Raw genomic sequence first — 26,991 nt, forward strand, 5'->3', positions numbered from 1 at the left:
GCACAACTGAACAAAAAGCACTGGAAAAGAAATTAACTACTGCTGATACTTGCATTTTTGTTCTTCCTGCCAGTTGTATCCTACTAATTTCAACTTTCCCAGGGCTTTTGGACAGAGAAGGTTTGAGTCCAGGACCCGACAGGAAATCTGTTCCCACTATACTGTCCTTTCTACTTACAGTACATGTATCCAACTCAGACTGGGGGGGAAAAATGTGTGCTGCTTATTTCCTCAGCCTGTCATTGGAGGAAGATGGTGGTTTTAAGATTATAAAACATTTAGAGTTGCTAAACAACCTGTAGGATGCTAAATTAACCACAAATCTGTTTAAAGATTGTTAGTTAACTTTAATTTTTCCAGCTTGCATAATTAACTCCAATTAAATTACATAAATGGTCGGAACAAAAGGGAAGGGAAGTTTCCAATCAGAAATTTATGAAATACATGCACTATAATAACAAAAAAATTATTCTTCCCCCAAACTTGTAGCTGTCTTCAAGGCAGTGGTGTTTTTAAAGTAGGATTTTCCTTTCTCTGACCACGGTACATTTCCATAGCAGTTATGAAGGGCTCCACTTTGCACCAAGATTGTATTTTTATTTAAGGAAATACCAGAATGACTTCTGTTCAGACTGCCTAACTTCAAAGGGGCTGCCAGATAGAGAAATTCTCTGCCACTTTCAAGGCCCTCACATGTTCAAGGCAGTGCCCTGATAGAATAAATACTTTTGCCTAAAGACATGTCTGTTGCACTTCTAGAAATGTAGATTTAGTTCTAGTGTTTTTTTTTTTGTTTTTTTTAAAAATGAAATTGTTAACACCAAGGTTTCACACAACTGCACTACGTACATTTAAATAGAACTTCAGATTTCCGAAGGACAAAACGGGTACAACAAAAATTGGAGATCTTGCACCTCAGGATATGAAGAAAATCCATGCTTTGGCCCTGATTGAACTGTCTGCTCTTTTTGACATCCTTGGAATTGAACTGAAGCCACAGAAAGCAGCAAAAATTAAAGTGAAAGGTAAGCTTGTTGAATTTGGCTTTTGGTTGGTTGGTTGGTTTTGCAAAATGCATGTTCGGATACATGTTTGCATATTTTAATTTGTAAACATTGTCAATGGAGGGGAATAATGAGATACGGTTAGTTTGGATTCCATATACACTTAGAAATAAGAACAGAGTAGAAGGTCATTGTGCAATGGCAAATAATTTCCTCACTGCCAGGAAAGCAAAGAGAATTTGCCTAGTGAGTTGAGCTCCATTCAAGAGAGATATTGCCTCCCCCCCCCGGCACATCTACGATATGCAAGGCTAAAGTGCTGGTAGTGGAAAACCTTGGCTCAGATAAGCACATTTATATTCCACTGATTCCCACTGCAGTGTTAAATATACTTAAATGTACTTAACCATATCTAGATCAGACAGTAGGTAAGCTGCAGTATGAAACCAAAGCTGTGCATTAAAATAATAAAATACCCTCAAGATAGAGGAGATAATATTTTATATTTATTATGGGCATAAATTCATGTTTTCTGCCTGAAACCATTTAGATGATCCCTCTGTAATTAACCTGTGCTGTAAACTGGCTCTTTATGCTCTCTCTGCTTTCCCTTTTTTTATATATATATATATCCATCCTTTCTTTAAATAGTTTCTAGTTTTCAGAAGCTTTGAAAGTTTCTCAGAAAGGATTTCTTGATTGCTGAGAGCAATCCCTTATGGCTGAATTCATCAGGCAGGGATGAAATAACCATTTGAAAGGCTTAGCACTTGAAAGTTTTAGAACAAAAATTGCATGGATGATACAGAACAACTTAAGTACTACATGGATGCATCCTGGCCTAGTCACCTTTTGTTAGACCCATTCACGCTTCTGGATTGGTTATGGTTTTTCAGGAGTGGCATGTGTTTGGGTCCATGCATTGGTGGTTTCATTTGTCAATCAATGCCATCTGATGGGGTCTTGGAAGTATGCCTTCTGAGATGTGGCACCTCTGAAACAGCACCTCTGTATGCTATCTATAGTCTACTAAAACAGGGGTCCCCAACCGCCGGTCCACGGACCGGTACCAGTCCAGCGGAACAAGTCTTACCGGGCCGCTGGTTGCTGGCGCCGCCATCTTTTTGATAAAAAGTGCTTCCGGTGAGCTTTTCGGGTAGAAAGCTCACCGGAAGCACTTTTCATCAAAAAGATGGCGGCGCCGCTCGTGAGCTTTTCCGGGTAGAAAGCCATTTCTACCCGAAAAAGTTTACGGAAGCGCTGGCGCCGCCATCTTTTTGATGAAAAGTGCTTCCGGTGAGGTCACCGGAAGCACTTTTCGTCAAAAAAGATGGCGGCGCCCAGTTGATGCCGGTACCGGGCCGCAGCGCCCAGCTGATGCCGGTACCGGGCCGCGGCATAAAAAAGATTGGGGATCACTGTACTAAAAGACTACAGCAACCTTTTGAGAGGTGTATGCAACAAAATTTCATTTTAATGTATGCCGATTAGTGTACATTCAAAGTGACAATAAAGTTATTCTAAGTCTAAGTCTAACCTACAACCAAAATTCTGGCCTTAATTGTAGCTGTAAGTCGAGGACTATCTGTATGTCTATTCCCCCCTGTTATGATCATGTTTTCTTTTTCTGATTTAACATACCAAGCTTCTGTTTATAATTTATATGCCATTCAAAGTCACTGTTGGGTGGTCTTACAAATTTTAAATTATAAACAATGAAACCCACTCAGCAACAGAGCTTATAGCCTCATTGGAATATGCAGACCCTTCACTATTAAAAGATAAAGGTTTTCCCTGTCCAGTCGTGTCTGATTCTAGGGGGCAGTACTTACCTCCTTAGCCGAAGGAACCAGCACTGACACTTTCATGGTCATATGACTCTATGCTGAGGCTGTTACCTTCCCACCAAAGTGGTACCTATTTATCTACTCACATTTGCATGCTTTTGAACTGCTTGGTTGGCAGGAGCTGGGGCAAGTAACAGGGAGCCCTGTCATACAGCACTTGAATCTTGCATCCAAGCTGTCAACTTCCCAGCTGACAACCTCAGCGTCTTTAAAAGCTGAGCCATTGTGCCCCCTGTTACAAGATACCAATCTATAAAAGAGATTGTATGCATGCAGGCTGCGTGTATCTAGAAATGCTTACTCAATGTGGAGGTCATCATTTAAGTTCTCCAGCGTTAATTTGAATTTTCAGTATGTCAGGGATAGCGGATGGTTTGAGAGAGTTTTGGATAACCACAGTTTCAGAATCTTCCAACAAGACAAGGCAAAAGACTTCAACTCTCCTGTTATGGCCAGCATACACCAACTTTTGTGGTGACAAAGAGGGTGGGAATCCTCTTCTACCAGGGACCTGAGGCTATAGGATTGCAGCTTGAAACAACTGAGAAATTAATTTAAAAGGGAAAATCAAAAGCCTTTTGAAGGAGAGATTATATAAGTAAAAGCAGTTTTTTTTCATGACTTCAATAATGAGTTTCACTATTTTCTAAATTTGCCTTCTTAGATTTTTCTTTGATTTCATATCTTTTATTTAGTCTCATATGTTGATGTACACTTGGAGAGACAGATGGGTAGAAACAAAATATCCATTATCAGATCAACGTGATTCAGTCTGCCTGAATGAAATGTGTGTGTGTGTGTGTTGGTGTGTACGCCTCTGTTTTTGCGTGTTTGTGTGTGAATATTCTACCTCAATTTGGATTTCAGGGCAGTGTTGAATAATTTTTTAAATGCAATGTTTTGTTAAAAAGAAATACAAAATTAATTTTAAAACGACAGATTAAATAGATTAAAACCAGGAACATGTTTTTGTTAGCTGTCATGAATTGAAACATGCTATCAGTTAATCAAGTAGTTTCCTGTGCCAAAATATGCAGGAAGTATTCACTAGAGATGCCAGGGTAGGAACTAAATTACTAAAAGCCACAGCAAGAGATATCTGACTTCTCTGAATATGTGTGATTTTCATCCACCTGCAGAAAATAACTCTAGCAACACATTTTAGAATGTTTTTACAATATTTCTCACTTATTATAGTGTATTTCATAACAAGTAAGTATAGGAATTTTTTGTTCATATGATTAGTGTTTAGCTTTGGAGATTTGTATTACTGATTTCTACCTAAGAAACTTCTCTTTTCACTTATTCCTGCCTTTTGCTTATTCTGACTTACCCAAGCTCAATAGATAAATGAAAAAGCTTCAGGAAAATCAGCAGATGGACAGAATGGGATATAATCCTTGTTAATAATATCAATGATAATTCAATGTATACAAATAACTTCACATATTCTCATAATAAATCTGTAAAAAAATAAGTGTTGTTTATCAGATGATAGTCCATGCCTAAATCCATTTAAGGTTTTTTTTCCCCCCTGTTCCTTCTTAGCCTTTTGCCTGTGTTTATGTGTGAAGTATTTTTCCTGCATATTTTCAGAAAATAACTTCGTCTTCTCTTTAACTGCATGTTTAGTGGGCTTTAGTCCTGAAAAATAACAACTTTGTAATGGGATTGTACTGAAAATAACTTTTCTGTCTGAACATGAAAATTAAAAGCAAATATTGTTTTGAAATGATTTCATGTCACCACTTTATGAACCCCCCTCCCTTCCCCCCCTTTACTACAGAATCTGGTCTTTTTGGTGTTCCACTCTCGGTTTTGCTAGAACATGATCAGAAGAGAATTCCAGGTATCCGGACACCACTTATCTTTCAAAAAGTAAGTAAGTAGGCTGACTGATGTCCTTTCATTCTACTACCTTGAGCTTTGGGATTGAGTCCTGAAAGATACTGTATGTAATACTGAATTTTTTTAAAAAATGGCTAATATTTTATTATCTAGCAAAATATTTTTACTAAGAATGGCATTTTCCCTTTTTATATTTGATGCCTTGATAAAATTCTTTCTGCTCTTTGTAGATCAGTGGGCAGGCTAAACAGGTTGTTCTTACCTTCTTTTCACACAATCATCAATTAGTAATACAAAGAATTGTGTCTTATCTGAGAATGATTTCCGCAGAATTTTGCAGAATAAACCAAGATCACATGGATATTACTTAACCTTCGTAGCACAAAAGAGTGGGGAAAAGTGGGGGATTAAATAGCAAAAGGAAATTATGGGATCTTTGCCCAGCTTAGGCTACCGCATCAGTGGTGGCCCTACTTGGGCCATGGTATCCCGGTGATGATAACACAACTTAGACCCTATATAATAATAATATATAATTAGGCTACTGCAGTGTGCTCTTATAGGACAGTTGTTGGGGAAAATTTCAGAAGTTGCAATTGGTCCAGAATGCAGCCTCACCATCTCGCCACTGCAGAGTCACACTGATTTTCATACCACTGCCTGAACTACTTATTATCAGTCAACCTCCAGGCCCAATTCAAAATTGGCTGCTAATACAAAGCCACACATGGTCTCGTACCAGGTTACATCATACACTGCCTTGCCTTAGTTCATTTAGGTATCTCAAGGAACCTATTGACAGTCCTATTTCCCTAGAATTATATGGATTTTGGGCAAATTGGGATATTCTGTCTTGGCCTCCATATGCTTTCCCTGTAGGTGATTATGGCATTAATACTTTCCTCAAGGCAATGAAAACATTCCTGTTTTCATCATGCATTTGTCAGTATCTGATTGACTCTGGCAGGTATAAATGAAATAAAGGAGAACTTTGTAAACTGGCATTAAGTTAGATGCAATATCCAGAACTAACGTAAGCTGGGCAATAATCTTCTTGTCTCTGTATAAATGTTTTATTTTTCCCTGATACTGTCCACCCTGGGCTAATACCTAAGGATAAAAATTCTGCACTTAAGCCATCATTAGCAAGAAGACTCATGTTCTGCACTTGGCTAAATGCATTTGATTGAGTATATGTGAACTGTAAATTCTCTTCTGCATATAAAATATTTTTCATTGATTAATATCTATGCAAACAGATCTCTCCTCCTTCCCAATAAATTATTTTACCTGAGTCAGGAATGGGAAGGAGGCCAAAGCAGAAAGCAGGAGATGAATTTCAGAGATCAATAAATAAAGTCCATATTCCGAGGTGGGTGAGGTATTAGCTGTTCTCCAAATTGATTCTGGATAAATGTCACTTTATGCACACGTGTAACAATAATATCGGTAGTAGGCTCTTTTTAGCCTAAAGACATCCTGTAGTTGTGGTACTGCAAAAAAAAAAAAAGAGCATGAAGCAGGGAGGCATATATGCTGAAATTGTTATGATAGTATCAATCTTCTTGCTGTTTCATGATATGTCTGCTTTCTGTTTTCCATTTTTATGTTCAGCTCATTTCTCAGATAGAAGGGGGAAAGCTGGAAACAGAAGGATTGCTTCGAATACCAGGAGTTGTTGCTAGAGTAAAGGTAAAATGGCCCTTCAGCCCTTAGGAAAATGGGTACTGTGTTTTCTACCAGTGTTTTGTTCTTTGTTTATATTTGATAATGTGTGCATAATCAGTAGCAAGCCTCAAACTCAGATCTTTAAATAAAATCATAACTTCTACCTATTCATTCTAAATGACATAGTAGAAGTGGGTAGAAGCTAAAGAGCAGATTGTCTGCTTGTCAAAATTTATTTTATGACTTTCAGAATTGATTTGTTCAAAACTATAGATTTTATATGTAGATCAAGACTATATACCCACATTCACACACATACACTCAAACACACGCACACAGATATATAAAATTACTTTAAAGATGTTTCTGAATTAAATTAAAGAGTGACGCTGAAGAAATCAGTTCCCTCTCATTTTACTCAGATGTTGTCCTCTGTAATGGTTGCTTTCTCCCTGGGTACAGGAGAAACTTATGCAGTTGTTTTATTACTGCTTTTCTAATAACTCATTATCCTCTTGTCATATTTTGAAACCGATTTTATTTCTGTAGCTTTCAAATATTCATAAAATGTGAATTCTAAAGCAAAAGCTGCAAATTGGACAAGTAGGTTATACAATTTAGAAATGCATGCACAATCTAAGAAGATGAAATATGGTTTCTTGTTGACCTGGCAAATTGTTGAACTGAAGCAAGATGTGAAATGTGCATTTTATGAAGTGGGTTTGGGAGAGGATCAGCAAGTGGCTTTGAGACAGCATATTAAAAAAGGAGACATCAGGCAGAAGTTACTTCTCTGAGGCTACCTGAATTACATCCAAATTCCTTGTAAAATATTGTCAGAGGGGGATTTGATCTGGATTAAAGAAGACAGATAATATAATTGAGGTACTAGTCTTCATAACATAGAAAGGTGTTTTATATCAAGTTGGAGAATTGTTCCACCTTGTCCCAATGGACTACCTGTTTTGATAGTTAGGGCTTTGGGCAGGCGTCTGTGCAAATGCCCTACAGGATGGAAAACTGCACATATGGCCTTTGGACTAAGATCAAAAGCCTTCTGAAAGACAGCTGCTAAAAGATACAGCTGCTGCTTGGAGCAGAGTGTCACAAACATAAAATGAGCTTGGGCTGAAAAAGGGAATTGGAAGTCTTAGAGAAACAAAGAATGCTAGAAAAAAAGATAGGGACCAGCAGTATCTCCAAAGGGTGTCAACATCTGTAATCAGGCACTTCAAAAGCCTTGTCTGTGTTGTACGTGCAGCAGATTTTTGATACTGATGCTGTACCTACTATCTTGTAGATTTAAACTTCCCTTGTGTAGATACTGTTTTTCTGGTCCCACCCATAACTTGCTTACTGGGCAACCTTGCAGAAGAGTCTATGACAATTTACCATGGCCAACTCGCTACGGCTGACTCACCACAGCCAACTTGCCACGGGACAATTTACCGTGGGACAAGAGTTACACTAATATCAAAGAAATGGTGGAATAGAATCATTAAAGAAAGGAGGCAAAAGGAGGCATTGAATGAAATGTGAATGACAACAATTTAAATATTTTTTTATTTATTTTGAATAATTAAATTGAATTGTTAAATTATCATGTGGCTAGTTGTCTAGCAGCAAGTTGGCCATGGTAAGTTGTCCCACAGTAAGTTGGCTGTGGCGAGTTGTCCCATTCTGCTTCCAGAAGATATGTCTAAGAAAATGCGGCCTGTTCTAGCGTAGTACCAAAATCCATCCATAGCCGTCTTAATTATTTGAAATTTGAAGGAAGGAATTCAGAAGTATCTCCCCATAATTGATTTTAAATTTTAAAACATTGTGCATGTGTGTTTTGTTGTTGTTGTTAATTAAAAGGATTTTTGGACAATCTCTCCCTCTTATAGACACTGTTACTGTGAAGAAGAAAACACACATGAACTAGGGTTAAAATGAAAATCCAGTCTTTTGGTTTATATGGCATTGCCCACACAAAAAGCACAAAATACATATTTTAGTGCAATGTTTGAAAAATCATGGGAAATATAGCGGTAAGCCTGATGTATGAGAGGGGGGAAATGACACCGTTTGTTAGATTTTATGTGCTACTTTTTTCAGGCAGATTGTAAACTATAATATTTTTAAAAATGAAATGCTATCCTCAGCACCTGCATTTCTTTCTCCCGTGTCACTTAGAACCTTTGCCAAGAGCTAGAATCAAAGTTTTACGAAGGGACTTTCAACTGGGACAGTGTCAAACAGCATGATGCAGCCAGCCTTCTAAAATTCTTCATCCGAGAATTGCCACAACCCTTGTTCACTGTGGAGTATCTTAAGGCTTTCCAGGATGTACAGAGTAAGTAGGGGTTTTTTTTTTGGGGGGGTTACTGTTGGGAGATTATTCAGAGTCACAAGCTGAACATACAAGATAAACACGGCTGGCTCAGCCTATGAGATCCATAGATTAGGCAACCACCGAAACTACCGTGTGCACTTAATCTTTATTGACATATAGGCCTCAGATTTCTAGCTTCTGAATGTCCACTGAAGGAAGAGGCTTCAGCAGAATGATGTAGTAAGAGATTTCTGATTATTTGTTCCTTTTCCTGCAAAAGCCCCATACCACATCCCAAATTGCCCCCAGGTTTGTGGAGCAGACTATCAGGCAAAGTTAGGGGTTTCCAGAAGGAGGAATCACCATAAATGATCTTTCTCCTCATTCTAGTATAAGGAGCCTCTGCTGGATTAGGGCGTGTCCTTCAATCAAAGCATATTAACTGTCCCATGAAATACCAGCAAAACAAAACAAAAACTTCTGACATCTGAAAACAGATGCACAGAATTACCTCTATTCATTAATACACCTTACTGGTTTGTATAGATGAGTTATTGTTTTCAGAGTAGTCGGAGGCATTTGCAAAGTGTCTCATAATTAATTGCAGTACAAAATATGCTACATTATAAATTCTAGGACCAGGCTTGAAAACAATACAGAACTATAGATCCCAGCACCTCTTACCAAAATAACAGATAACAGACAATCAGAGTTGGAAGGGACTTTATAGGTCATCTAGTCTAACCCCCCGCCCAAGCGGGAGACCCTACACCATTTCTGACAAATGGCAGTCCAATCTCTTCTTGAAAGTCTCAAGTGATGGCGCTCCCACAACTTTCCAGGGCAAGCTGTTCCATTGGTTGATTGTTTTCACTGTCAGAAAGTTTCTCCTTATTTCCAGGTTAAATCTCTCCTTGTTCAGTTTCCATCCATTATTCCTTGTCTGGCCTACAGGAGCTTTAGAAAACAGCTTGACCCCTTCCTCTCTGTGGCATGTATGTTGGCTGGGGCTGCTGAGGGTTGTTGTAGTTATCAGTAGCTAGGGAGTCCTAAGATTTCCTTAAACTTCCTGTAGGAGGCCATTTAGGCTCCTTTTGAAAGTGTTATTTTATGTTACCATTCTTTTAAGAAAAAGTTGAGGTTAAGCAGCTGTAGATTTTGAGCAGTTCCGTAGTTATGTTTTTCACCTCTTCTCTTGGTTGCACGTACCCTTGTCGATTGCTGAACCCTTTTCACAGTCCACAACTGATGTGATACAATTTTCCAGATACTTCAGTTAACCCATTAGCATTGGAAATCTGCTTGCATTTTTTTCTCCCTCCAGAGAAGGAGGTTCAAAGGAAGCTGGAATACACATTCCAATGAGTTCATCTTATATTTGTGGCTATTTTTTTTTCCCATTGGAGAGAATTCTGCCCCTCCTTCCATTTAGTTCTTGCCTCAGCCTAAGTAGGGACAAAGCCCTTCAGTGCAGTTTTGGATAAATGGTATTCTCATACTGTTTACTGCCATGCAACTCTCTTGGGACTTTGTGGGATAACACACTTCATAATGTTCGCAAGAATGCCATTTGCAAAGTTTTTCTAGCACTATGATAAACAGAAGGATTTTAGGCTTCCAAATGTATTAATACTTTTATTCATTATTTGCAACCATCTCTATGCAAACCATAACCAAATGCACACAAATTAATATGTCTACATGGAATGCATTGATTGGGGAAAAACAGATTCGTGGAATTTTTAGTACTCTTTGAACTTCATTATTTGCTTGCAGACATTTCATTACCTGACTAGGTAACATGTTCAATGTTAGAAGGGAGTTTGGTTTATGTTTATAAGCAGTAACTTGTCAAGGTTGGTGGCGGTGATCTTTTTTCCTTGGTTCCTTGAATAGATTATTGTTTATTGCTTGACTGTTCAGTTGTTAATCCATGCATATCTGGATGTTGATTGCTTGAGAGTTGTTCTGGTATTTTTGTTTTTTACTTAGTTCTTTTATTGTCTCTTTTGAATGCTGTGTAAATATAGTTTATTTCTATGTGTTTGTTGATGGCTGATTTGTCTGAATGCCAAACTTCTAGGAAGTTCCTAGCATTTTTGGATTTAGCTTGGTCTAAGATGCTATGGTTTAGTCTGCCATGTTGTAAAATTAAGGACGTTTCATTGTGTCTTCTGATTGCTACTTGGTGTTCTGGTATGTGCTCTGCTAGTATCCTGCTAAGTGATTGTTACAATCCTTACACTGTATGTTGTAGAATAAAGATAATGCCTGTTTTTTATTTTTGGGACTACCATATCTTTTGGTTTACTTAGAATGTTTTGAAGAACTTTAGTTAGTTCTGCTACAGTGAGGCTATACAGTTGTAATTGTTGGTTATTTTGGAGATATTTTTGATGTATGTAGCCCTTTTTCATGAAGTTACATAGGTATCCATTTTATTGGAAAACGTTGCATAGATGGTTTGTTTCCTTCTTCTGGTTACTTCATTTTCATGTCTGTGTTCATCTAAATAATCTTACTGGGAGTTTAGGTTGTTACACCAAGGATTGCACAGTTCAATTCAGAGCTATTTTCTTCTATTAAAAATAGATTTCTTTTTTTTTCTTTTTTTTTTTTAAAAACAAAAGTTAATTATTATTCACAGAAGACTGGACATTCTAGAGACAGCATAGTCTTGGCCAGTTTGAAAGAGGATGCTGATTGGCTGAGGTTCTCTGCTCTCAGCAGTTGGCTAGCTCAGAGTAAGACGAGAATTTGCTAAAGATGCTTTCTGCAAATTCCAGATCCATAAAATTAAAAACAATACCTAATTGCTGAATCTGTTTGAAATCTATACCTTGTGAAAAAAAAAGTCATGGGTTATTTTGATAGTATGTTGAGAATTATCAGCAAATGAGGAAGCAGTGGTGTGGCAGATCTTTTTATTTCTAGAGTTACATGTTAGTTTCAGCTATAGATGCTTTCTTTTTATTGCCTTATCAACATTTGTTATATAAGCTCTTCCAGTGAATTAAAGGGAGACACTGAGTAATTGGTATTAAGACATAGTTATTTGTTTACATTTGTCTAAAAGATTTGCACCATTCTGTCAGACTTAGAATATACATAATCTATACCATGGGAAAGGGCAATGAGTAAGAATGTTTTAAGGTTGGATTATATCTGATTTCCCCTTGTCTGCATGACTGGTTTTCAGAATTTTGTGGTTATCCTCATTGTTTGTATATGTAGATACAAATTCTATAATTGGCAAGGGCATTTGCTATGTGTATTCCATGCAGGCATTTTTCAAATTTGCTTAGTTTCTATCCTGAAAGCTAGATTATACAGTACATAAAAATATTAAGCAAAATATATGCAGGGAAAATTTTAAGCATCCTGAACATTGCGGATAATAACATTGCTATTGCTTCCTACTAGTAGTTTTAGCAATCGTGCAGAGTTTGGTATTCCTGGATCAGCATCACAATTTATTTGGTAATAATTTGCACAGGAAGGACTCCTGTATTTTACTGAGTTTCATAAACTCTCTTCAATTCATATGCATAAATGGCAGATACATCTGGGAAGGTGTTCTCTTTTATCACATATTTTTATATCAGGAAGCATTGCCCCATGAAACAAAATAGCTAACAGAGGTTGCCATTATTCGAGACCCAATAAATCGCTTGGTAGCTGAGTCATGAAAAACATGAATATGTAGCTTTTGTCAATCCATTGTCATAATTTGAATCTTTTACAGCATTTCAGCAAGGTTAATTATATCATTTCGTGTCCAGGAATGTCATTGAGGAAAATGCAAAATCATTCCAAAATTGATATACTTGCACATTTTCTTGGCAGAGCTTCCAACCAAGAAACATCAGCTGCAAGCACTGAATCTTTTGGTTCTTCTTCTCCCAGAGGGAAACAGAGATACACTCAAGGTTAGGCACTTGATCTTATTTTTAAATATCAGGATTGGTGATTGATAATTCCAGAAAAAAAGTTTGCTTGTTAAATTAAAAAAAACGATTACATGTTCTGAGCAGCCAGGTCTGTTGCCCAGTTGGGATCAGAATGATTTTGGAGGCATAAAATTAAGATGTTCAGTTTGGAATATGGAGGTTCAGTGAACAAAAAAGAAAGTAACCTGGTATTTTTTACCTACAAAAGAAAGAATCAGGAAGAACACAGTAGAACCAATTATCTTAAAAGGTGATTTTTTTTTCTTTCCATTCTCTTGTAGTAGAGGATAGACAACCCCATTTTAAAAAGATAGTTCCAGCATGTATTTCCTGCATTGAGTTGTGAGATGAGGTGGGGGAAGTTATATTAAAAAGGCCCTGCATTCTAGTTGGCGTTGTTGTTTTGTGTAATTCACCCAAGGGCTTCCAAAGGGCAACATAATAATTGGCATGTATTGCAAGACCAACATAAATAAAAAATGGACAAACTGATAGTGTGACAATTGCTGTGATTTGTTAACCCATATACAGTATTCTCTAGAATAAAAGCTATTTTAGTCTTTCCCTTTGCTATTAACTATTATTAAAATAGTTAAATACTTGACTTTGATGTTGGGCATCCCATAGTTACACCACTAAAGAAGTACACACAATGCACTTGATAGATGCAGCTAGACATCTTTTTAAATAGGCTATTTGAATGCAAAGATTGCCCATATAGCTACTTTGGAAATGGTGCTCTTGTTTTCAGGTGCTGCTTGAATTTCTTCAAAGAGTGATCGATCATCGAGATAAAAACAAGATGAACCTAAAGAATGTTGCCATGGTTATGGCTCCAAACCTCTTCGTGTTTCATGGCTTGGGTGCCAAGCCCACAGAACAAAGCGAGTTTATTATGGCGGCTGGGACAGCAAATGTCATGCGCTTCATGATTAAATACCAGAATCTTATTTGGACTGTAAGTTTGCTTTTGTTAAAAAATGAGTGTTACCCTGAAAGAATCGTCACAGAAGTAGTGGGTTGCAATTTTTCTGTCTTGGAGACAATGCAATTCCTTTTAAAATGCTATAAATGCTGTATTAATTATATGTGAGTTTGAGGGGAAAGATGCCTTTTTATTTCGATTTATATAAAGACCAAATGAACATCCTTCCAAATTTAGAAACAGGTTGGTGTTCTTTGTGACCATATTAATCAACAAACCAGAAAATAATCCATTTTTATTTAATCCAGTTTTTTTTAGTTAATGCACAATCTATTTTCCCCTTGGAAACAAACAAAATATTTTTTTATGCATTGGGTTCTTTAATATGATGATTCATTCTTCACACAATTCTTTCCATTTTGTCAACTGTTTTGTTTTTCACAGCAAACTATAACCTTATTAAGCATACTTACCTATTTAGCATACTTTACACATGGTTTTTAATGAAAACAATCATATTTTCCCTTCTAGAAATATACTCATGTAAAGCTGTCTAAGAAAAGACAGTCAGTGTCTGAATCCTTTTGCTTATGAGATTTTTTTTAATTGAGTTTCACCAAAATGGGTGTAGTTGCAATTGAGATTTAAATGTTTTTGGGAGTTGTGGATTGCACAGAAAGGCCAGGTGCAATTGTTTAAAATACATGCATCTGGAAGTGGGGCTGTTAGCTAGAGCAGTGGTTCTTAACCTGGGCAATATCGCCCCCCAGGAGGCAATTTCATTTTTCAGGGGGGCGATGGAATGTAAAGGGGCAATGCGGGGGCGAAGGAACGGAAGTGGGGTGATATGGGGGCAACGGAGTGAGAAGTTTTGGGGATACTTTTGAGACTTTTTTCATACAGTGAACCGCTGTATATCTGTCATACAAAAACATCAGATCGCTCGCTGTTAGTGAATTGAACTGTGTTTTAAAATGTTTCTCCAGCTAGCCTCAGTACAGAACGCCGTACATACATGAATATGCATCGCTCATCTTCGTGCGCGTTGCGCAGCAGCCTCTATCACTCTACCCATACAGTGGCACACCGTTGGCCAGAATGGGCAGTGATGGAGGGCTGAGCGCTTCTTTTGAAACATCACATGCTGAGTGGCTGTCCCCTGTGATGTCAACGTAACTGTTGAAACTAGGTTTATCGACATCCACATGTGTTTTAGTGTTCCAGTGCAGTTGAAAATTTAATTTGCAGTTAGTTCCTTTCATTTTGAAGACCTCTCAACATGGCCGAGAAGAGGAAGTGTCGCCAATATTCAACGGAATACCTAAAATTGGGATTCATTCCATCTCCTTCCAACGTACAGCTTCCGTTTTGTCTTCTTTGTGAGAAAACATTTTCAAATGAAGCGATGAAGCCTGCCCGACTGAAAGACCATTTGGTAAGAATTCATTCGGATAAAGCCAACAAACCGGTATCGTTTTTCCAATCCTTAAAGGCTAAGTTTGAGGGTCGCAGCACTGTTGAGAAGTTATTTGGAAAATCATCACTCAACACCAACAAGGGGATCATTTGTTCCTATGAAGTATCTTTGTTGATAGCAAAATGTGGCAAACCTCACACTCTTGGAGAAACACTGATTTTACCAGCAATGAAACAGATTGTTGCCACCATGTTGGGGCCCAGTGCAAGCACTGTCACACAATCGATTCCTTTGAGCAACGACACCGTATCAAAAAGTATTGATGAAATGGCTGCTGATGTGGAAGAAAGGCTTATTGACACCTTGAAAAGTACAGAATTTGTGATGCAGATTGATGTGTCAACGATTCATGAAAATGAAGCCTTGTTATTGGCTTATGTCCGTTTCATCAATGGAAATGAAAAACTGTTATTTGCTCAAAATTTAGCCACCGACACAAAAGATTCTTTGATATTTAAAAATGTTGAAGAGTTTTTTAATGAGAAAAACATCCCTTTGACAAACGTCATGGCATGTGCAACTGACAGAGCTGCATCCATGGTTGGACCATATCGTGGATTTCAAGCTCATCTAAAATCGGTTGTACCTGGAATTATGACTGTCCAGTGCGTCGTTCATAGACAGCACCTTGTCTCAAAAAATTTGAGTGGCCGTTTGCACAAGTCTATACGTTATGTCATTAACGCTGTGAATAAAATTAAGTCGAATGCTTTGAACAACCAACTTTTTCACAAGCTTTGTGAAGAAAATGACGAGGAGTTTGAACATCTCCTTTTGCACACCAAAGTAAGGCGGCTTTCAAAAGGAAAGCGTTTGTGGCGATTCCATGAACTTTTTGACACAGTCAAATTTCTTGAATCCATTGATCCAAGTCTAAGCAGTTCTCTTAAACTTCAACATCTGGATGTAGCTTATCTCGCTGCTGTTTTTGACAAGCTGAATGAAGTGAACGTAAAGCTGCAAGGAGACAAAATCAATTTTCTTAAGGCCAAAAGAGTAATCTGCTCATTTATTTGGACCTCCTTGCAAGCAATAGGAGTTGCCAGGAGCTGTATCAGTTCCCAAGCCGTGGTAATGAACATCAACTCCAAGCAGAAAATTTGGACTTTTTTTGCTGCCACCTGAAGCAACTAAAAGAAGATATGGAAACCAGATCCTATGATCTGATAAATCTGGAAGTGCCCACTTGGGTGCTAAATCCTTTCACAGCAGACTTTGCACAACCTCATCCCAAACTGCAAGAGCCACTGACAGATCTGAAATACGACTGTGAAGCCCAATCACATTTTCAAAGCTTTTTGGGTGAAAACGAGGAACACTTACCCAATATTGTGGGAGGAAGTTAAGTTGCTTCTTTTAGCCTTTCCTTCCACTTACTTAGTGGAGAGGGGCTTCAACGCCGTCCAACAGATCCTTTCTAAGTCAAGGAACATGTTGAAGATCACTGAGCGCGGCGATTTAAGAATGAGATTAACAAAAATGGTTCCAGACATCAAGAAATTGGCATCAGCTCACCAAGCACAAGGCAGCCATTGATGTTCTTTTTTTTTGCTTTTTGTGCACATACATTTTCTTCATTAATAATTGTCTCAGCTCTTATCATTGTATTTGCTTGCATTAGATTTCACGTTCCAGTTTGAGTTTTCGGCTTCGTTTTCGAATTCTTGTTGTGCTCTGTAAAACATTTTGTGTGTCTCTTTATATTGTACTCTTTTAGAGTGCACTCCAGTTCAATATTATATTTTGGTTTCTCAGTTTTATGGTTTCAATTTTTTGTTGTTGTGCTCTTTGTGTAAACTTTTTGTGGTAGATATATATATATTTCTTCAGTCTAGGCATTAAATTTGTTGCTCTGATTTTTGTTGCTTTCCTTCTGTAAAAATTTTCTTTGTGTCTTTTAAACCCTTTTTACAGTGTGCATGAATATATATTTTCCTTGAATCTTAATTTAGTTTTAGAGTTTTTGTCTTGAAATTCTTAGTTCCTGCATTGCAGTTTTTTCTTATGCCCTTTTTATATTTCTTTTTGCATCTTAAAATTCACTTGTAATTAAATCATTAAATGTTACTGTTTTTTTCGGGCATTTCATTTTCTTGCAATTGAATTTTGTTTTCAGTGGTCATTGCATTTAAGTGTCTTGAATAAATAAGATAATAATGAAATACATGTATCACGAAGTTTGGGAGTAAAGTGATGGGTGGCATCAGAATTTTTCACACAGTTGAGATATGGGAAAAAGACTGGAAATAAATTATTTCCATCGATATGTCCTGATGACAATTTTAAAGAAAACAAAAAACGTGTTTGCATAAATTGAAGAATTATTTCCCTGTGTTGTGATTGAGAGATTATGTTGGGGGAGGGGGTGATGATAACTTTCTCAATGGCTCAAGGGGGCAATTCTTTCAAAAAGGTTAAGAACCACTGAGCTAGAGTATGGTTTTCTACCCAAGGCAAACTCTTTGTACTTAAATATAGAATATATCATTCCAGTGCATGTGTAGCACAGGGGTGTCAAAGTCAAGGCCTGCAAACCAGATCCGGCCTATGGGGTGATTAGACCTGGCTTGTGGAGCCACCCTGGAAAAAGCAAAGGACCAGCCCGCTGTGCCTCTGCCAGCGAAAATAGAACTTTTCAGGCTTCAGGAGGCCATTGTGACTGAAAATGGAGACTGGGAGGGCCACTCCGTTTTCAACCACGACGGCCTTCTGTAGCCCTCTGCCAGCAAAAACAAAGCTGCATTTTTACTGGCAGAGGGCTGCAGGAGGATCCCCCCAGCCTTCCCAGGGCCACCACAGGTGCTCCTGACACGAGTGACATTGAGCTGGCCATGCCCTCCCGGCCCCCGGAAGTCAAACACAACCCTGATGCGACCCTCAATGAAATTGAGTTTGACACTCCTGGTAAGGCAGTTCGATACTGAAATAATACGTTTCATTTTAAAAAGGAAACTTCACTGGTACTGAACATAAATGCATCTGCTGTTCATTTTTAGTTGTTTTATTATTGGAAAGCTTCCAACAGATGTTTACTAATGTCTTAAGGGAGCAATAGTAATGTTGCCATAAAACATGCTGTCTGCCTGCCTAGATTCCTACGTTTCTTGTGAACCAAGTAAGAAAGCAGAATGCTGAAAGTCAGAAAAAGGAACGAAAGGACAAAGCAATGAGGAAACTTCTGAAAAAAATGGCATATGACCGAGAAAAACATGAGAAGCAAGATAAAAGTATCAGCGATCAAAAGACTGGCAATGATGTAAGTAAACAATTTGTAACAAAAACCCACAGTTCCAACTTCAGCTGTACTCACAGGGATTATTAGAGCCTGCAGAACAAAGGAAGTTGTATCTCTTTGGAGTATCTCATGTATTTAACTGTAGAAGTTCCTTTTAGTAAATTGTAGGATAATTACCTAAGATTGTGGTTGCTGTTCTTAGAAATCTTTCAATCTTACCTGTGCACTTCCTTACACTTTTAGATTTCAAATCGCCACCCTAATCTGAACAAAGAAGAGAAACTAATCCTTACATTTTGAGCAATTGCAGTATTGTCACATTTAGAAGTTATGAAATTGGGGAATGCTGCTATAATCTACTTGTAGCTGAAAAAATTATACAGCTACCTGGGACACAAAAAGTCATTTTATTTCTCAGCCATGCTGTTTGGGTTAAAAATTAAACTATTAGTACAGTTCCAAAATAAAGCAGTGTGAAGTATTTAAAATATAGTCACTGCAAACATATTGTATGTTCTAAATAAACTTCAACTTTCTTTAGCTGTCCATTCTTTAAAAATCAAAACTGTTGCTAGAATACATACTTTTTGTTGTTTTTTTATGTGGATAACTTTAGATAATGATATCTATTAAAATATCAACATATTATTAGCATGACGCATAACAGAAAACAAGCCAAATATTTGCATATTATTTTTCTGAATATAGATTTTTTCCCCCAATTATTCCACATTTTCTAACTGTATATTTGTAATCTTAGTGGATTGGAGCCATCTTGTGGATACATTTAGAATTGCATGGGCCTGAGCATTTTTTTTTTCCTATTGAAAACAAATTAGTGTTTCTGGCCACATTCATTATGATGGAAATAGTCATTTTTGGTTCTGTGGACCCAGAGCAGGAGTGGATATCCGACAGCCCAAGTTACATAGCCCTTTTATGACCCCCAGCGGTAGTCTTTCATTATTATTAAAAGTTTGCTTAATTGTTTCAAAAATCCTACCAATTTAAGAGAAAATCTAGCAGAAACCCCAACTCTCCATATCTGTATGTTGGTCCTACCTCCTTTGCATCATCTCTCTTTGCTCAGTTCTTGCCTTCCTAAAACATATTAGGCAGGGCTTTTGGCAACCCAAGTTGGCCCATCCAGGTAAGAGAAAAATGCATGTTGGGTCATAATGTAAATTTGCATGTTTCTGTGTTGTTTTAAACTTATTATTCTGTTATTGTATTCCTCAACCTTAATGCAAGGACAATTTGAAATTTCCTATGTGGTTACCTATTTTGTCTTCTGTCCTCCTCTGCTATGTTGTAATAACATTTCTGTTTTCCTATACAAGTAATTCTCAACTATTCATTCAGCGACTGTTCAAAGTTATGGCAGTGCTGAACAAATGGAACTTACACCCAGTTTCCAAAGTTATGACTGTTGCAGTGTCTCTGTGGCCATGTGGTCAAAATTTTGGCACTTGGCGACCTGCCTGCACTTACAATCTTGGGAACACTTCAACGCCCCGCTACCTGCTGATCTTCCCCTCCCCCTCCCATTTCTGTCCTTTTGGCCGCCCTGCGTACTGGGACTGGGACTGAAGTAGAGGCTGGGACCTCCCCTCAAGGTCTTTACTTCAGCCCCAGTGCAACCGCTACTGAGAAACACTGCCTCAAGCCCTGTGTTATGGCCAGCCACCTCAGCACCATAGTGCAAAGTCCCATCCATCCCATTGCCCCTCAGCTCTGTGGGCCCTGCTGCTCCTAGCTGCCCTTTGCCTTATTTCTTCTGATGCCAGTGAGGAATGCCTGGCCTGGCCCTATGGAAGGCAGTTGCTGGGGTTGTGCCAGGCCTTTTCCCCTAGGCCGCCACCTCCAAACAGAACAGGACCAGGCCTGGCGCATCTCAGCTGTGGGCGAAAAGATGGCTACCTGGGGTCAGCAGGGCCGGTAGGATGACAGGGCAAGCAAGTACAGGGTGGCAAGGGCTGGCTGGGTGACAGAGAGCAAGGCAGAAGGGCCATCAAGCCGGCAGGGCTGCCAGGAACAGTAGAGTGCAAATGACCAAAAGGCAGAGTTGGGGAGAGATAGGCAGATGGGGCACCTGTGAAGTGCAAGAAGTCCCTTACCTTACAAAGCGTAGGTCTGGAAGGGAATGGCTTGGATTGGGATGGGCCTTGCCTAACAACCTGTGGGATTTACTTAATGACAGCAGCGGGGACTCCCAGGATTCCTGTTGCCTAGCAAAGCATCGTGCAACATTGTGCTTTATAACTAATCCCTTAGCAGAATTTCTGAATAAGATATACCAGTCCAATTACTGCTGTAACTCAAAAGACTACCTATATCTTTAAACCACTAAAATACCTAGCCAATACTTGCTCCAGTGCTTGCTTTCACACTCTGGCACGTGAAACCAGGATGAAAGTAGTATGTGATGATTCTTTAGAGTTATGCCCTATATCTTACATTTGTATAAAATGCTACATGGCACGTTGAAATTTAAAACAGAGGGTTTCTTTTATACTTGATTGTAAGATAGCCTCTTTCTGAATATGAAATTTGAAATCACGCACATTGTTTCGTATTTTGGAATTATTATACTCTTATCAGAAGGGGAAATGGCATTTGGTTAGAAAATTAAAAATTGATCCACAAATGCTTTTTAAGAGTATACGATTCTAAAATGAAGGGTTCTCCCCCCACCCACCCCCGCCTTCATTACAGAACAGCATCTGATTCATATATAAATATGTCAGCTCAAATGCAGGCTCTGAATATGTAGCCTCTAAATTGGTGGTTAAAAATCCATCATCCTATTTGTTCCATTGCTCTGAAAGAGAATTTTTTTCAAATGGTTTGAATTTTGGTAAATTGCACCATAGGTGACGAAACAAGATGGCTTCTGCTTTTGCACAGGACAAAATGCCAGATTTGAGCATTCAATTTGCATTATGCCCATTCATTTTTGCACAGATTTTGGGGGAAAAGCCTTCTCAAAGCCAGCTGCAAGGTGCTGTGTTCCAATTTCATTATTGCTTTGCAGGCTGATATTGCAGAGGGAGTCATAAGGGTTCAAGCACCTCATCTTTCCAAAGTTTCCATGGCAATTCAGCTGACGGGAGAGCTAAAAGCTGGTGATATCGTTGCCAGGTTCCTCAGCCAGAAAAGGTACAAGCCTGTCTGCCTTTCTCTGTTTACTAAGCCCGCCATTTTAGGAAATGTTAATTTTAAATTGTACCACAGCAGGGAATGGACAGATGTAATGAATTTTCTCCAACAGATCAATGATTGACCTTGCGAGTAGGGAAAAAGAAAATCAATAAAAAGAAACTTTTTTTTTTTAACCAGCAGCTGTATTGTCAGTAGTACATCTAAGGGGGCTGTTGGCAGTACCTGTGGAAGGTATCCGTTGTAGGATCTCATCTATATTTAAAATGTTACCTGGCTGAAGAACTGCATCAGTGTTGCAGAGGTGTTTCTTCTACATAACATTAATGAAAAGAGGATGCTGAGATAGAAAGGATGTTTTTTTTTAAAAAAACACTTTAAGAATAAAACAGACTTTGGATCAATTTTCACTTGTGACGAGTTCATACAGGCATTTGAATCCAGACATTCCACTGTAGAATTTCCTTCTTGCCCTGACCCATTGATACCCACACTTTTAAAGGGGACTGTGGAATCTCCAATAATCCGCTGCTTTTTTCCTGGGGAATATGAGAAGGATATTGACTCCCTCTTCTTTACATGCAGTGGGATCTTTTGATCTACACTCCTTATTTTATGGAAGAGTTACTTCATCATAGGGTGTCAGGTTGCTCTCGTGAATATACAGTATTCATTTCTAGCATCTCTTAGAACTTTAAACAGATGCATTGCCTGAAATATTACAAAGATTCCCAAGAGTATAAATAATAGTCTGCTCTCCAGGATTTAAATATGCAGGATTTAAATATTGTTGGTTTTGTAAAATGGAAATGGGTGACCTGCTTCATTTCTAAAACAAGGCAGCCAAGCTAGCTTTAACATAGAATCTGGCATGTGTATATCGATAGGCCTGACCTATAGGCGATTTTCGCTTAATTATCACAACTGGGACTGGCAACTCTATGGCTAAGTGACATGGTCATTAAGTGAGACATCATATGCCTGTGGCAGACTTATAACCTCACTTCGGCCATGGTCATTAAGTGAACCTCCTGTGGTCTTTTAAGTGAGACATATGACTGTGACTTACAATTTTACTGCTGCCATCTCTATTGAGTCTGCTTCTTGGAAACTGGCTATACATGTGCAAATGACAGTCACGTGACAGTTGCATACACCCACGAATTGCAAATCATGTGACTGCAGGGACACTTAATGTAACTTCAAAGGTCATTAAACAAGGCAGTCTACCTGACTTGAAAGTATATAAGATGATCTGCCCATTCGGTTTCTAAAAACAATTTCAGAACATGCTCTATAATGTTGAAAGTATGTAAAAAAACCATGCATATAAATTAATTGCATTTATGTTAAATAATGATATCCAGTCAAAAGGTGACAACAAAATTTCTTGGGTTTTTTTTTCCAAAAAAGGGCAGAATAATTACTTCTTTGTGAATATATGGATTTTTTTTTCCAGCTGATTTTCCTCTCTTGTAATTCAAGGTAGCAAACAGCTTCTTTTCCCATAATCATTCAAGTGTGGTATGTTATTGCAGAAAGTTAACAGATGGGAAAAAATAATTTTAGTGCACTTGCAAACTCTGAGCCAGCAGGCCATTTTCTGGTGCACACTAGTAGCTTTCAGTTGGAGGTTATTTGGGATAATGGCTGATCATTTTCTTAACTTTTATTTTGCCAGTGGAACTGTACAAGGTTTGAAGAAAGAAGAGCTGTTTTTACATGAAGTAGGAGGAAATATTGGTAAGGCTGGTAACTCTGCTTAATTACGACTGTCAAACTAGGTGGTTTATTTTCCTTATCAGATTATTTAGAATCGTTGAGACATAAGTGACACCCTACTCAGTGCAAGCATTCAAAATGAAGCATTCCTGATATGCTGCTATCTCAGTTCTACTTCAATACATTTGGGGCAGGGGCAAAATTGTTTTTACTGTTAGATCCTCTCCCTTAATATTCAAGAAATTATATGCTTTCCTATCAACTCTCTGTGGAAATTAAACCTGTTAAGAGCCACACTAAAACTTTTTTCTTGATGGACACATAAACAGTTAAATAATAGTACATATAGTCCTTGACTTACGACCACAATGAAGGCCATTCTGTTGCTGAGTGAAACATTTATTAAGGGAGTTTGCCCCATTTTATGACCTTTCTTGCCACAGTTGTTAAGTGAATCACTGTAGTTTGGAACATGGTTGTTAAGTGAATCTGGCTTTCCAATTGACGTTGCTTGTCAGAACAGCTGATCACCTGACCCTGGGGCACTGCAGCTGTCATAAATTTGAGTCAGTTGCCAAGCAGCTGAATTTTGATCACGTGACCATAGAGATGCTGCAACGGTCTTAAGTGTGAAAAAGGATCATAAGTCACCTTTTTAAAGTGTTATTGTAACTTAGAATGGTCACTAAATGAACAGTTGTAAGTCGAGGACTACTTATATATGATCGCACAACTTTAATCTTGTCCATGATATTAGCTGCTTCCAGAGAGATGGGCCTGTGGGAGTGGAAACTACAACAAGCTGTTGTAGTTTGTCACATGACCTTGTTCAGAGGTGGATAAGGCCAAATGCTGGTGACTTAGTGGCTAAGACACTGAGCTTGTCGATCAGAAATGTTGGCAGTTTGGCGGTTCGAATCCCTAGCACCACGTAATGGAGTTGCGCGTTGTCCCAGCTTCTGCCAACCTAGCAGTTCGAAGGCATGTAAAAATGCAAGTAGAAAAATAGGAACCACTTTGGTGGGAATGTAACAGCGTTCCATGTGCCTTTGGCATTTAGTCATGCCGGCCACATGACCACGGAGACGTCTTCGGACAGCACTGGCTCTTCGGCTTTGTAACAGAGATGAACACTGCACCCTAGTGCCAGAAACCACTAGCACATATGTGTGAGGAGAACCTTTACCTTTAAGGATCTATCCCCAGCAAGGACCCTGTTTGAACATTGCACTATGTTTAAAAAAAAAGACTTGTTGAATTTTATTTTCAGTTACTGTATTATTCAGCAGGGAAGAAATTAGAATCAGATTAGAATCTGCTTCCATGAGCAAATAGTTTTAGCTCAGGGACAATGGGGTAAACAGGGACGATTATGCATAGCTACCATCTGGAGAAAGCATGCATAGAAGGTGAAGGAGAGATTCCCAGTCCACTGATTGAGGAATATTGAACATGGCACAATTGTTTTCCAAAGGTGATTAGGGGCTGGTGTAGTTATGGCAATTCTCCGGATATAGCAAAGTGACTTGTGATGAGAGCAAACAGTTACTTAAATGCTTCCATTTCAGAATCAGGCAGGAATATCAGCCAGAGTTAAGCATCCCTTAAAAGTGGAATATATGTGTGTGTGTGTGTGTGTGTGTGTGTATGTATGTGTGTGTGTGTGTGTATGTGTGTGCGCACCAGCATAACTCTGGAACGACTTGAGCAATTTCATCCAAACTTGGTACACAGATGACTTACCCTCTGGAAATGAATATTGTTGGGGTAAGACACCCCCTAACACCTCTCGGGGTGTGTGCGTACCTTAAAATGGCTTCTACTGTAATGGCTTCACAGTAGTCCACAAGGGGGCTCCCTCTTACCCCTCCAAGGAAACGTCAGGTGATTGGCCAAATGCAATAAAAAAAATGAAACACCAGCATAGACAAGAAACTCCCAAGGAGAGGAATAGAAGACTTGCGACACTGCACTGTACAACAGCGTGAGTCCCAATTACAAGATTTTCCTGTCTAATACAGAATTGGGATAAATAAATACCCGGGCAATGCCGGGTTATCAGCTAGTAATTACATAAAAATGTTTTGCGTATAGCATGAGATATTGAAGTTACAGTCCATGTTGGTGTCTTGCCTGATTTTATGACTTCGAGAGAAATAAGTTCCGCCCTCTTCAGTGAAATTTCCTCTTAAGAAAATCATTCCTTGAAATCCTTATTTGTTATTTTAAGTGCTTATATGATACATTTCCATGACAGGTGAACGATGCCTAGATGATGACACTTTCATGAAGGACTTATATCAGCTGAACCCAAATGCTGAATGGATTATAAAATCAAAAAATGGCTGAAGTTTGGAATCTATTGCAGAGACTTCCTGCAACACTGTGATGTTCAGATGCAGTGAAATAAAAGGCCACTGAATTCATCTGAGACTTAGATGAGCTACCCTGCTTGAGGAGTATCGTGCTACAGAGTCAGCCTTCTACTTCTCTCACGTAAAGGACAGCTACTGCAGCAAAATTAACAGGACGGGAAGCTTTGTGGTCTCACTGATTTTGTTGGAAGCGACTGACTCTGCAGTTCTTGTAATAAACACCACTGTGCCTTTGGTATGGTCCACTGGATTAATATTTTCTTCAGGTTGCTCGTGATAGAGCCAGCACCAGTTTTCTTAATAAATACATGTATTTAAAAATAAATAAATAAGAAAAGCATTTCTTCATTGGTTCAAAGCATCTTCAATTGTACTTTTCTGTCATAGGAGATGGTGGTGATGTAACATGCACTATTAACATTAAACTAGCATTTGTTTGCTTATACTAGTTCAGTAACCTGAAACAATATGCCCTTGCTATCTCCAGGAATATATTTATTGAACATAATGTGAATGATTTGATATAGCTTTCTTTATTGGGTGGTACTTCCCAAGATCAGTAATAAAAATGGCAGGAAAATGAAGAATTGCAAGAAACCGTGTCTCTTCTTTTTTCTGTACATTAAAGGCAGGGGTGGGCTGCTGGGGGTTCGCAGGAAAGCCCCTAGCTAAGATTCTGTGCAGTTTGGAGAATCCCCAAATCCCACTCCTGGATGGCCCTGCCCACCTCGCCCCTCCCAGAAGTCGCCATGTGGCCTGTTTTGGATGCAAGGCATACGTGGCCTCCCTAAAGTTCAGGAAGGCCGGAAATGGGCCCATTTCTGGCCTCCAGAGAGCCTCTGGAGCCCGGGAGGGTGAAAACACCTCCCCCCTGCCATCGTGCAGGAGGTTGACTAGGCCATGCCCACCATGGGCACGCCCACCCAACAACCGGGCAGAGAACCCTTTGCTAAAATTTTTGAAGCCCACCCCTGATCAAAGGTGAGGAGTTATCTACCATCTTTTAATCCTAATGAGTTTCATTTTTTTTAAAGAAAATAATTACCCCATTGATGTTTGTTTAATAAGCATAAGACAAAGTGAAATGTAATATGCAATCAAGATTGGGTATTCACACTTAGCAATTTAATACTCAGTGAATGCTCAGAATGTTTAAATGCTCCAAGTGCACTGGCTTTTCATTTCACTTCGCTTTTCATGATCTAATTTGTGGCTAAGAATTCTGGGATTTGTATAGGTAGTCCTCATTTAGCAACCACAATTGGGACCAACAAATTGGTTGTTAAATCAGGTGATCACTAAGTGAAACCATGATTGTGATAAACAACCTTACTTCAGCTTTCCTTTGCTGCATAGATCTATGAAAGTTGTAAATGCATGGATTGGTCATAAAGTTACTTTTTCATTACTGTCTTAACTATTAATGTTTACTAAATGAGGCAGTTGCTAAATGAGGATTATCTA

The 26,991-nt window shown here is 38.6% G+C and overlaps 1 protein-coding gene across 2 annotated transcripts in view; it reads left to right on the forward strand.

Moving 5' to 3' along the window:
• The window catches only part of ARHGAP18 (Rho GTPase activating protein 18), a 105,824-nt gene extending 79,700 nt beyond the window's left edge, over window positions 1–26,124 (forward strand). For both annotated transcript variants that reach the window (XM_087972073.1, XM_026666093.2), the window contains exons 6-15: window positions 860–1,025; window positions 4,638–4,729; window positions 6,314–6,391; window positions 8,546–8,705; window positions 12,531–12,613; window positions 13,386–13,592; window positions 18,128–18,292; window positions 21,306–21,430; window positions 23,112–23,173; window positions 25,410–26,124. In XM_087972073.1, coding sequence (XP_087828199.1) covers window positions 860–1,025; window positions 4,638–4,729; window positions 6,314–6,391; window positions 8,546–8,705; window positions 12,531–12,613; window positions 13,386–13,592; window positions 18,128–18,292; window positions 21,306–21,430; window positions 23,112–23,173; window positions 25,410–25,501 — 1,230 coding nt within the window. In that variant the 3' untranslated portion in view covers window positions 25,502–26,124. The remainder of the gene's footprint in view (window positions 1–859; window positions 1,026–4,637; window positions 4,730–6,313; window positions 6,392–8,545; window positions 8,706–12,530; window positions 12,614–13,385; window positions 13,593–18,127; window positions 18,293–21,305; window positions 21,431–23,111; window positions 23,174–25,409) is intronic.
• Window positions 26,125–26,991: the final 867 nt, after the last annotated feature.

Source organism: Notechis scutatus, chromosome 1, assembly GCF_049901735.1.
Source record: "Notechis scutatus isolate UNSWTSFEM ecotype Mainland chromosome 1, rNotScu1.2, whole genome shotgun sequence".
Lineage (NCBI taxonomy): Eukaryota > Metazoa > Chordata > Lepidosauria > Squamata > Elapidae > Notechis > Notechis scutatus.